The 12,774-nt window shown below is 36.9% G+C and overlaps 1 protein-coding gene across 1 annotated transcript in view; it reads left to right on the top strand.

Moving 5' to 3' along the window:
• Positions 1–243: 243 nt before the first annotated feature.
• LOC139992803 (uncharacterized) overlaps positions 244–12,774 on the top strand; it is a 160,282-nt gene continuing 147,751 nt past the window's right edge. Inside the window, exons 1-3 of the mRNA XM_072014006.1 lie at positions 244–330; positions 1,713–2,033; positions 10,757–11,266. Of these exons, the coding sequence (XP_071870107.1) occupies positions 11,029–11,266 (238 nt within the window). The 5' untranslated portion in view covers positions 244–330; positions 1,713–2,033; positions 10,757–11,028. The remainder of the gene's footprint in view (positions 331–1,712; positions 2,034–10,756; positions 11,267–12,774) is intronic.

The raw sequence follows: 12,774 nt of genomic DNA, 5'->3' as shown, positions 1-12,774 counted from the left end.
GAAATTCATTTGTTAATTTAATGGAATAGTTCTTGCAGTATATTAAACCCAATAGCTCGTAAATTATTAATAAATATATAAAATATTTAGTTCGTATTTCGCGGCTGCACTAGCGAATGTTAGATCGATACTACCACTATCTATCGGTGATGCGCCGAATTAATGTCCATTGAGATTGAATTCTTCGATTTCCGCCATTACGCTTCCCGCCAATTTAAGATTCACAAGCACACGTCGCGCTCTGCAGTTTTTAGTAGTGATTAGCGCAATTAACAGTGCCAGATATCGTTAGTACTGCTCAACTCGGCTCCAGAGATGGAAATAACTAAGGTATTTGGAGATTTTAAGTCTATATATATCATTTGTGTCAAATTTTCGACATGTGTATAATCATTGCAAACGTAGAATGTTCTCGACGTCATTTATATGCTTCAGTTCCTAAATCAATTCCTAATTCAGTTCCTAAGTCACCCATAATAATGCAAATACTAGTAAACCGCAATTAGATCACAATTTCAAATTCATAACCTTAAATGAATAATATCATCTCGCGTCATACAAATATTAAGACTGTCACACTCCATCGAAAGTCCATTCGAATATTCTCTTTTGAAACATAAATCAAAGTATGAAACATGACACGTAACAAGCCATTGGCGTCATGTTTAATTTTTTGTACGAGTACGTGATCACGAGAAAGTGATTACGAAAGGGTGATCAATGGTAATCGTTCGAAAAATTGAATATGATGCCAATAGCTTGTTACGCGTCATGTTTCTTACTTCGATTTATTGTTATTGTCTATTATTGTATTGTATTATATATATATATTGTCTTGTCGTATATTGATTGTCTTAATATTCGCATTACATAGGATAGTGTTGTTAATTTAAGGTTGTTACGCCACGAGGCTTAGTATAGGCCGTATTTCTAACCGTCACTCGTGGTCCTACAGCGTCGCAAACAGATCGTCTTATCTGCCCGACGGAAAATATACAATGTATCGACGAGCGCATAGTTGTCACCAAACAGCGAGTTCCGAAAACGTCGATTCGGTCGGTTATTTCATGCACACAAAGAAGGTGGCATATATGATCATAGGCGCGAACGGTGGCGTGACCCGAGCGTAGTGGGGATCGTCTCCCCGAGAAGACAAAGAAATGATCGAAGGGCAATCAGTCTCATTTGAAGATTCAAACGACATACATCGAGAGGTCTGACGATTGAAATTAAAGTTGCTTAGTCTAACGAATTCATTGAGAGATATCGTAAAGTCGGGTCGAATTTCTGTAACACATTAACTGTATTCATCACTAAATAATTTGTGACATTTTTATTATTATATAATTTATTGTTAAATATACAAGCTATATTAACCTGTTAATACAGTATTAAATTCATTGAACTACCTCCGTTATCTTAACCGAAACAGGGGAACGACTAATTTGCGGCGTCGATTATACGAATCGTAGCGAGAATTTACGCCTCTCGCTGACGCGTTTTCCTCGCGACCGCGTCTCTGCACGAACGGTCGTAACAAAGGTTATAGAATTGAAATTGAATAGCGGTCAACTAGGATTGCCAGGATAGCTTTACTAATCAATCATAGACGTTGTAAATCTGAGAAAGCATACTGTGACATGATTTCACACACATTTATACCGAAGAAAGCCCGTTGCAAAAAGCTCGTGCAAGTTCGCCTGTCCTTGCAGCACTCGGATAGAATCGCTGGCACGCTTTAGGTGGTGGCGCGCGCGTTACGAAGGGCAGTTCGCCTCCGGCCGCCGTCGAGTACGAACGGATTGATACGACGGTTCTCGAGTAACGCGAGGCCTCTGTTACAGCTGTGTGTTATATTCTCGTGACAGTTCAGTGTCCAAATGTGCTATCGGCTACCTCCACCCACTATGCAGTCACTCGCGTTATTTATGTTTCGTTCAACGTGACTATTCCTGACGGATAGTGATCGAATGCTGGAACTTCTACATACACGTTGCACATCTGGATTTTGGCGACTTTACTTCAAGTACCAGGTATGTTTTACACATAATTGGATATTTTTGAATTAAGTGGTTTTCATGCAAGATTTTTTTACGTTTTAACGCTAGACTCTGTCGATAATATAGGATTCTATGGCATTTCATGTGGGTTTATTGGTATTAAAAAATTGTATCGCTCGAATGAAGAATCGATTGTTAATAAAACCGGTTTCAGTGTTCCATAATAACTTTTGGAATTAATAGAATCTCGATGATTGGTTAACGTGTTTGAGTGTATGAAATAATGATTATAACGACTACAAGAATACATGCCTGAAATTTGTAGTATATTTTTATCCATAGCTTGTAACATGCTAGTGAAAGATTTGATTTCGTACTAATGAAAAACGGAGTTCATTAAATTTATTTGAAAATCAGAGTAAACCAGAAATAATTTAATAATTTCGCAAATTTAACAAGAATCAATAGTAGAATTTTTTTCATTTTTATTTCGGAACTTTTACAATATGCATCGAAACGTGAGAGTTGATTTGATTGAATCATTAATTTAACAACGCTGGAACGCAATATTCCTTCCTTTCTTTCTACGTTTCTACGTAGTTGAACAGAAGATACTGTGCATACGAGAAATACAGTAACGAGTGATACTTTTATCTTTGTGTGTAGCAGGGGATTATGAATATATTATTCTGATATTTTCTGTACGATTCTGTACCATGGTATTCTCTCGAAAGTCCGACTCCGGTCTACGGATTATTCTTTAGATAATGAAATGAATTATTACCATTGTAGATTTTAAATAAATGTAGCAAACTAAAGAGATATTAATTAATTAATGTAGACATTGTAGAAAAGGTTTTTCCACGGTGTACAATTTTGATAATAACATGGTTGCAATGCGTATCTCGTAAACATGCGTGTTTACAATTTTTTTGTAAGAAATACAAACTCGGGTCTCTGTTTACATGTCCCGGAATCGTTACGGTATTGAAAAAATATTGTTTCGTTCATTTCGAGGATCTCGTCATTTTATCAACCATTAAATGTAATATACATATATACGAAGGAATAAGTTTCCTTTTATTTTGAGGAATTATCTCTAACTAAATAATATTCATATTCATATACAGATTATTCAAATTAATACTTTCGTAATTAATGAGTCTTAGGACTCTTTTGTATAAGATTAATCATTCATGGAATTTGATGGATATTTAATTACCTTCTGATTAATGGAACTTAGAAAATGATCAAATTAATTAAGCTCAATTAATGTATCTTCTAACATATATTATGATATAGTTTGTACAATTTTTACATTTAAATTTTTAATTAAGCAGCAATCTAGGAACAAAAATAATGAAAGTTTTCAAACAAAGATTACCAACTGTACCAAAACTAAACTGTTTTAAATAGATTTTGCAGAAGGAAGTAAGGGAATAGAGAACTGAATAATTACGAGTTAATTAGACGTGACTTTCAATTTTGTAACCGTGAAAGAACATTTTCAGATAAATTGTAATTCGTGGTCGGCGAATTATTATCTCCGTGTAGATGATTCACAGGACAGAGAAATAAACAGCTCAATATTCCCTTGTGTATTCGCAAGCAGAGACACGCCACATTTTCCCCGCAAATTGTTTACGTCTTTTATTTCCGGAAACTGAGCTACGCTGTTACTATTTACTGTGAACCTGTCAGTATGGTGGTGAAGAGGATAAATGATAGCGTTGAAATATATGATAACACGCTAGTATAAAAATCTTATGAGAAAACGTTATCGAACGATCATACACGTTAATTGTCACGGAATTTGAGAATTATATTTATTGAAAAATTGAAGTCAATGCAACAAACAAGCGCAAACAAAATTTCATGTGATTAGTGCAGAAATATCTTTAGTGGATGTTAAGATTTTATTTAGACATTTTTGTTTAAGTCTTGTTTAATCGAACGATAGTGTTTTCCTTCAAACATTTTTTCAATAAAAGAGAATTCCTTTGTTGAATATTTTTAAACCTCCTGTGAAAATGTTTTTTAATTTTTACAACTACGTTTTTTTTAGTTCGCACCATTTTTATTCGTGTTTGAACATTTCATATGTAATTTACAAACGTCAATACACGGTACTTTCAGCTATAATCTTTGTTTTATGGTGCTAATGAACGTTTTTGTTACCATGGGTTACAAAAAATGTTAAAAACATTGAAACTCCGCAGCTTTTGAAAACTAGGTCGCGTTTAAATCTCTTTTGATATTTCACCGAATCGTTAGAACAAAGCTATTCGTTTTCCACTATGTTTATTTGTCCAGCTCTTCTTGCAAAATAACAAATTTCAAAGTATAAAAATTACATTTTAAATGAAAAATAAACATGGCAAATGATGATACTTTTTACGTAAATTTCGAAAAATATCCGTACGTACCTTTATCCATAAAACTTTTCCAGTTGTTTCATGCTATTAAAACGGATAAGTGCCGGGACTCAAAAGAAATTATAACTTCATTGTATTAGAAGTTTTATTCATCTCCTTTAAGTCGACCAATTTAATGAATGCTGGAGTCGGAGATTTAAATCGGACGATCCTAAGTAAACTTAGCACGAAGATCGACGTTTTAACAGGAATAAGTACGAGTAAACGGAAAGAGAAGCGGCTCGGGTGCGCGTTAATTTATTTAAGTTGGAATCTATACGAGCGAAGGAATGTAAAAGAAACAGAGAAACGAGGAGGAGAAACGCTCAACGTTATTCCGAAATTGTTCTATGGATTTCTCGTCGCGAAGCTTAACGATCAAGAGGAGTCACGCGGACGTCTCTCCTGGGAAATTACGAATTACATGTTTTTCAATTAAATATACCGAGACTCGTCTACTGGGAAATACAGAGTCGACGCGTGGAGAGTGGTGACGAAAAATCAACCGCGAGATTCGCGTTTGCTCGTTGATCGCGAATTTTAAAGAAGCTGCATTTGATCGTTTTAACTTGATATTATGAAATGAAAGCAATTTCCTGATCTGATTGCGTGCATTAAATTTAATTCTATTTCATTCTGCTTGATAATTCTGGAATCGGCAACGCGTTGCATTAACGACACATAATATATTTTGGGGACAGTATGGATTGGAAGCATTTGCGTTTGAAATGATTAATTTCTTTCCATAATCTCTTGTTTGTAAAGTTTAGAGATTATTTCGTAGAAATGTCAGAAATATTTATTATTGTTGCAATACTTCATTCGTTATTCGCGTTTCTTTTTATGCATAATGCAAAAGGAGTGTAGAAGAATAATTGCCCAGTTACGCGGTCAGCTTATTCTTGTTCACACGGGAAGATTAATCTTGCATTGTAAAGCGGATTACATTCTTCGTAATAGATTATCTTTAATGATAAAACGATACAAATGATTTCACGATGAGCATTACTCCATGATTGATCACCGACTCTTATTGAATTTGTCCAAGAATGAATTGCCATTCCATTACTCACGAGAGTTGCGAGTTACAGTTCTAGTAAAACCAGATAAAATCTTGCATGGCGTACAAAATTGTTCAGGATATTTTGAAGAAATAATAAGAAATGCTTTCTCGCATTAATCTAACGTAGGAAGAAATCATTTTGCGATTGAAAGCAATACAGCAAGAAATATAATATCCGCAGCTGCTTATTCGATCTTTTCAGTGAAATCAGAATTTCATGTCGACGAAATCGAGCGCATGTTATGAAATTCAACTAACGAGAAGAAAAATCATATACGACAAAGAATGAAACATTCGGAGAATATAGCTTTCAATTCATCTTTCCCATCTTCGTATTGGAATTTTTCCAATAACGTGTTTGCTTTTTGCGAATCAACAGTTTTCATATTTTTTCCCCCCTCGACCGATGTAAAAAATAGTTTCCAATTACAGGATCATTTCTCATTTGGCAATTTATACGAATCGATCAGGGCCTCTCAATACTTTTGGTTTAATTAATTGAAAAAAACTGAGCGTTGCAGCGTTCAAACTTCAAATTGCTGCCTCGTCCGAGAAGGATACTCGAAAGATTTTCGTTCTTGTTAGGAAGCAGTTTCGAGTGGTTATTTAAGTCTGTTCCGCAAACGCAAGCCGCACCTAGGCTTGCACGTTTCGCGGGCCATTTTATTCGCTTCTTTTTTTTTCCAACTTTTCTCTTCTTTTTCGCCGCCGTTCTCTTTTTCTTCTCTCTTTTCGTAGACCGTTTCTTAAGTATCAGGTAATTAAAAGTTCGAACCCACCACGATTCACGCCTGGAAAGATCAGTGCCAAGCTTGCTCTCGTCTTCTTCGTTCACTTTTCACGAGTGACACGCGGCCCCTCGACTTTCTTTCTTTTTACACCCTTGTTTCCCTTTTTCTGATCGGTTTTTTTGTTGAAAAAGTTTGCGGCTGTCACGACAGGTTCGACGTTCCGATGAGAAAAGTTGAAAAATCCCACAGTGGTTTCTGAGCGAATGCCGACGGTTGTTCTAACGTTCTTTGATATTCTCTCGCTTTCTTGGAATGCTCTTCGCCGGGACCTGGAAAAACTGTCGTACGCTTTTGAACGAAAACTTCTCCCTCGCCAGTTACCAATGAATTTCGACTGAAAGAGATGAAAGCTGCATGAAATATGGCGAGGATTTAATTACGTCTTTTAACCATAATTTCTAGGTTACTTTATTTCCTTTGAGCAGAGCCAAATGTATACAGTATATTCATCACATGACCATTTTAATGAAAATATTACTTTATCTGTACCTAAAAATTTTTTTACACATGTTAAATTAATTAACGTTAAAGCAAATACATTTCTTTTTTTCTATAGAAAACAAGAAGAAAACAAAATTAAATAAAGAATTTGCTTCAAAATAATATATCGTTGAAATCTTTCACTGAGCTGAGCTATCTTCTTTGTCTTAAATTGCATGCAACATATAATTTCTTCATTGTAGAAGTAGGAGGTATATTGTAAATGAGAAAGTAACACGATAAAATTGAATATTTGTCGAGCTACAATGGAAGAAATCGAAGAAATGAGAAGTAAAAATCGTTTTGAAGAGAGTTGAAAAACGCGCCATTCTTGGATGGAACAGTGCGGTCTACGGAAAACGATAGGTGCAGACCGTTAATGGTTTTTTAGTTATGCAGAGAAACCATTAAAACGTTTGCCCGCTCTCGAAGAAATTAATTCCAATTGCCGTTATCGCGGTGGTTGAAAAAGGTGCCTACCACCCAGCTAGTGATCGCGGTATGCGGATGCTAGGAGGGATACCATTATCGCCACCACATTTCCCACATCGTGGGTGGTTCGGTCGGGCCTCGGAGGAAACTTGAGTTCTTTTTTCGTATTACTTCACATTCTCGTGCACGAGTATGGAATAACCGAATAATAGAGAGCAGTACAAGCAATAGGATTCTTATATTCCAAAGTCTGCGATATTTGTTCGATTTAATTGGATTCTTATTAGTGCTCCTCGATATCGTCTATGAGTGAGAAAACCAGAAAAAATGAAACAATAATGGTAATACCATATTTTATATTTTCATTGGACTGCGAAATGAATTAATTGTTCGCAAGGACAGTAAATCATCAGACTCGTGACTATCCATTTTTCTACCAAGCTTTTATTTCTCGAGTTGAAGTACCGACTTTGCGTTGATGTTCCATAAACTCTTATTATCGGATAATTATTTTTATAACGGACCGTAAATATTCATTTTTATATCGGAACAAAAATAATAAACGTCCGATTGGAAAATGAGCACGAACGTGACGACACCTTTTACCGAGCCATCTCTTTGCTCCACGACACGGTAATTTTATGTGCTTTACGTTATCCTTCGATCGATAGGATCACCACTTTCTGCTTCTAAGTCTTTAATATCTGGAATCTCTGATATTTCCCTGGCTGTTAGTGCTTCGAAGAAATAAGGAATCTTTCATTGCCATTGTCTCTTTCGTTTCGTTTCGCTCCCTTCCTGGTGACCCAGTTAAAGGAATAAAATTGCCCTTTAAAAGGAGCTCATTAAAATACTCGTCGATAAATCGACGTTGCCTCTTGCTAATGAAGCTTCCGTAATTCCTCAGAAGGTTCGGAGAAATTATAAACAAAAAAGGGAAAGTGGGTTAACGCGATCGAAAAGTTGAATCGACAGCGAGGATGTAGACGACGACGGTTAGAAAAGAGAGCGGGGCAATTTGCGAGGCGTAACTTCCGAAAATCCGTGGATTTCAATGAGTGCTGGTGGCACAGCTGCTTAGAACGAGCGAACGGTGTAAACTTCTCGGCGGAAATTTGCGCGACGACAGGAAGTCGCCGGGGCTATATTTACGAAGACGGAAATATTCTCGCGGAAGTAAATTCCCGTTTACGATGCCACCCGGTGCCGTTTCGAAAAAGCTTTATTCCGCTGCATGCGCGTCGCTCAAACATAAGGTCACCAGTTATAAGCTGCGGTTTCATTGTATCGTAAAATTACGCCAAGTGTGAAAAATACGAGCTGACAGATATCAAACGCTTCTACTTAAAATCGAAACGGCATTCCTCGATGTTGTTTCAAACGTGTCGAGGAACAGACACGGTTTTATGGTATAATTTATGTTTGTCATTTTATTGAAGACGTGTCTGTAGAAAGTTCGGGAATGTTGGCCCGCTTGGTATGTTATCTGCTAAAATAATACACATAAAATAATGTTGCAATACGTAATCTGCTGATACTAATTTTATTGGCGTGTTCGTTAATTTCATATATTTTATCAAATAAAGGATTTGCGAAAGGAGGGGTAGTAAAAATTCTTAGAGTCTTATGATAATCTCCGCGCACAGTGGGCCAAAAGGTGAAAAATTCGACAAAACCATCTAGTATTAAAATTAATTCTCTGGAATATCAGTAACGGTGTTAATTTATCGTGCAAATCCCCAATTCTAACAAGAATTTCATTATCTTTTCTCGCTTTGAACAAGCTTCGTACCAGAGGGAATTGAACCGTGAACAGGATAAATCCAGATTTTATCCATAACGAATGGAATAAAAATTTAGATTGGATCAGGTTTCTTCGAGAATATTAAGGATCGAATGGAATCCAGGCGGGCATATGTCTGTCATTCATGAAGCGGTTGGTCGCGGTAGTTAGCGTTGCTCGCCATTTAAAACAAATTCACGCGGTGGTTTTTTTTCCATCCCTCTTTTTCATCTATCCGGACCGTTGTCAGTCTGATCTGTTTCGCAGTCAACGAATTCCGTACGCGTCCGTGTCGGAACATCCGCTGTTCCGACACCAGCATCGATAAAACTAGCTCAGTGACATTTCTGATCCGGTAAACAACCGGCTGCGCTATTCTTTGTTCAACCGAATGCCAGTTTCGAAAACGATGAACGGCCGTCCCGTCAGAACTGTAGCATCGATCAGTTTTACGTTGCACTTCGTTTTCTGTAAGAGTGATTGGTCGAAACGAAACGCTATCAGATATTAGGAAATGATAACAAATATTTATTTCAGAGGTATTTCGTTTTGTCTTTCATTTTATTTCCACTATTTTTATTTAATCCAAACAGATGGGATTTGGATGAAAAAACAAAGTTAAACGAGTATCAAGTAACTCTATATCGTTGCAATAACGTCAACGCTTTTTAGTTTGTTTTGCACGAAAGAAAAAAATTATTTGATGTTGACGCGCTGACAGCGTTTGACAGAGAAAACTTTCAATTTGATTGCAAACGTTCCTCAATCAATTATTTGTTCCCGACTATACAACTTTCGTTTCAACGTGGGAATCAGTGTTGAGCACCAACCGCGAGAATTCTCATTGCGAATTAAATGGCGGTGGCACGCGACGGTCACGAGAACGGTTCCCAAGAGGCGTACGATAAAGTCAAACTCGATGGCACCTCGATAACTCGCTTATCGTGGTCGGATTATTCGCTTTCGTCGAACGAGAACGACAGTATCGTTAGCTGAGCGACAAATGGCCACAGGCTTGAAACATCCTACGTTTAGACTCGCTGTGAAAATCGAGAGCCTTTATCATATTCATATTCATCTTCTTTAATAATCATGATATGTAATATGCAATATTATCTTTTTATAATATCAAAAATTTTGTAAGGAGAAATCACTGAGAAATATTTACCTATATAAATATATGTCGGATCATCTTTGGAAAACGGGGCGTGTAATGAGTCTTGCTGCTAGTTGTCCATAGTTGTCTTATACCAGATGATGTTTGTTTATGGCAATGTATTACAAAAGTTAACAAGTGATATCGATGATTGAGTGATCGAGATGTTTATGACGATGAATTTAGGTTCGATAACGAATACACGGTCAACGGGATGACAAGCGTTCTGTGTACTAGTCGAACTTATCGAATTGCCCCTTAGTCCAAGTGGAACTGTCCCTGTTTTTAAGGAGAGTTATTTAATTACTTTATACCTCTGTTAGGTACACGTCCTTCCCGTTACCGTGGCTACGTTTAGTAACCTATTATGTCACTTCGAGCACAAGTCCACTGTCATAAATCTCGGATAATCATAATTGACTTAACTCATAAACAGCTATTTCTCAGTTTTATTGTTTAAGTACGACTATAATAAGAAGTCTGGACTAAAGTATTGGAGACCTTCCCAAATATTCCGAAAGAAAGGCTTCGGCGTCCCTTCATCTCCGACATATAAATAAATATGTATATAAATTTATTTATTTAAATTATGTTTTCAATGAAGTATTAACTTTGTTTTTCATGTTGTTCTTTCTAGGATGCTTAACGGAAACAATGAGACACCATTCCAGGAGCGTCGTTTTGTATTCAAGGATGCACTATGATGAATACGTGAAACTTTAAGTATAAAAGTGTCGCAGGAAGAAAGACAGTGTATTGAACTTGAGAACAAATCGTATAAGAATGTGTCGAAGTTCGCGAGAAGTTTCTAGCCGAAAAGAAAGGAGAGGATGGTTGAAATCGGTGAGATGATTCCATAGATTATGTAGAATGTTTTCCTGAAGAGAGTGCGGAATCTCATAGACGAAGATGTGCTGCTCGGGTGGCCCTGGTGGCATCAGATTGACCAGATGTGGCGTGGTTTGTGGAATCGCGGCGCTCGCTGCTCTCAGCACAGCGCTCGTCGGTCCTGCTTGGCTTCACACCGAGGAAAAATTGAATAGTCCTTTTCAACCACGCAATTTTGCCAATGTCGTGAGTGTGCGGTTCAACTTGGGGCTCTTCTTGGTCTGTCCGAAGATCGTGGGGCCTCCCAATGTAACATTGAGTGAGTAGCTTTTTCCTTTTGCCGATGTAATTTTTGCAGGATTAATTTAGACCTCTATTATGGTCTAGTTGATAAGTGATATGGCGAAATGTAATATAAAGTAGTAATTTTTGTATTAACACCGCGAGTGAAACATGACTAGGTAGAACATCTATCAGTGACTCTAATATATTTGCAACCTCGTCAGATACACATTTTTGTTTTAACTATAAGAACTTTCGATTTTCTTTAAGAATTTTTTCAAAATTACCGACTACAAACGTGTTAAGTAAGCTTTGAAAATACGACGAAGCATAGATCTTAGATTTCATAATCTTCGAATAGGCCTATTAGAATATAGGATTTATTTATTCAGAAATATTAGAAATTAGGGTTCCCAATGATTTCTATCCTATATGATAAGTTTATTGATAGATGGATCTATTTACAATGGATTAAACAGGAAACGATGGTTATTTAACGTGAACTAATTGCAGTAATATGCTATAACTAAGACAACTAAATGGATAATTCACAAATCACAACTAATAGTTTACAACTCACAACAACTCGGCAACTTAACTCTCCACTCCTCACAACTCGATTCTTAGTTAACGACTCATAACAACTTGGCAACTCTACTCTCCACTCCTCACAATTCGACTCTTAGTTAATGACTCATAACAACTTGGTAACTCAACTCTCGACTCCTCGCAATTCGACTCTCAGTTAACGACTGCCTGTTAATTCGTCCTTCTCCCGTAAGCATCCCTTTGTCTCTTCTCATAGCCCCACCACGTACGTGTTCCGTAACCGTTCGCGGTCATGGTCACATAGGCCTTGTTTCGCGTAACTATTCGACTGAAGGACCGACGACACATTGATGGGCCGCGCTCGGCCCATTGAAGTTAACAGACTCTTTTGGCCTGTCGGCATTTAGGCTTTCTCGCAACATTGTTTATGGTTCACCCGATATTTCTTAGGTAATCTGTCCACGATACTACAAGAGAAATAATATTCTGGAAAGTAATATTTGACAACGTGATGAAATTATTCTGTATTTGGTGAAACTTTTTTTATAAAATCTGGATAGCTAAAAACTAAAAGGGGTGAGAGAAATTCGGTAGCGAGTAACAATTTTATTCTTGCTGGGAGATTCTCACTTCGTTCCATTGTTCTTTTAACAACGAACGAAGAAGCAGATAAGGTGGAAGAGGGAAACTGTTAGGATTACAAGGCTATCTGTATTCATTAAACTCTTATCTTCCCTACTTAGGCCTTGCTAATTAAATAGTCTGACAGAATTAATACGCGATACCCTTTGTCTTCAACTTCTATCTTTCTGGCGAGCGTTCGCCAAACCTCAACCTTTTTCTCTATTTTCTCATGAAACTTTTCGCGAAGTTCAAGCAGAAATCCTCTATTCAAAAGATCTTCAAGATCTCCTATCAGCCTCATTCTTCTATAAAACCTTTCGTTCTCCGATGAAATTGTCGCCCAATTTAAAAAACTGAATTACACATCTTTTC

The sequence above is a fragment of the Bombus fervidus genome, chromosome 12 (genome assembly GCF_041682495.2).
Source record: "Bombus fervidus isolate BK054 chromosome 12, iyBomFerv1, whole genome shotgun sequence".
NCBI lineage: Eukaryota > Metazoa > Arthropoda > Insecta > Hymenoptera > Apidae > Bombus > Bombus fervidus.
Note: the sequence above shows the minus strand (reverse complement) of the source record. Positions and strands in the feature narration are given on the sequence as shown.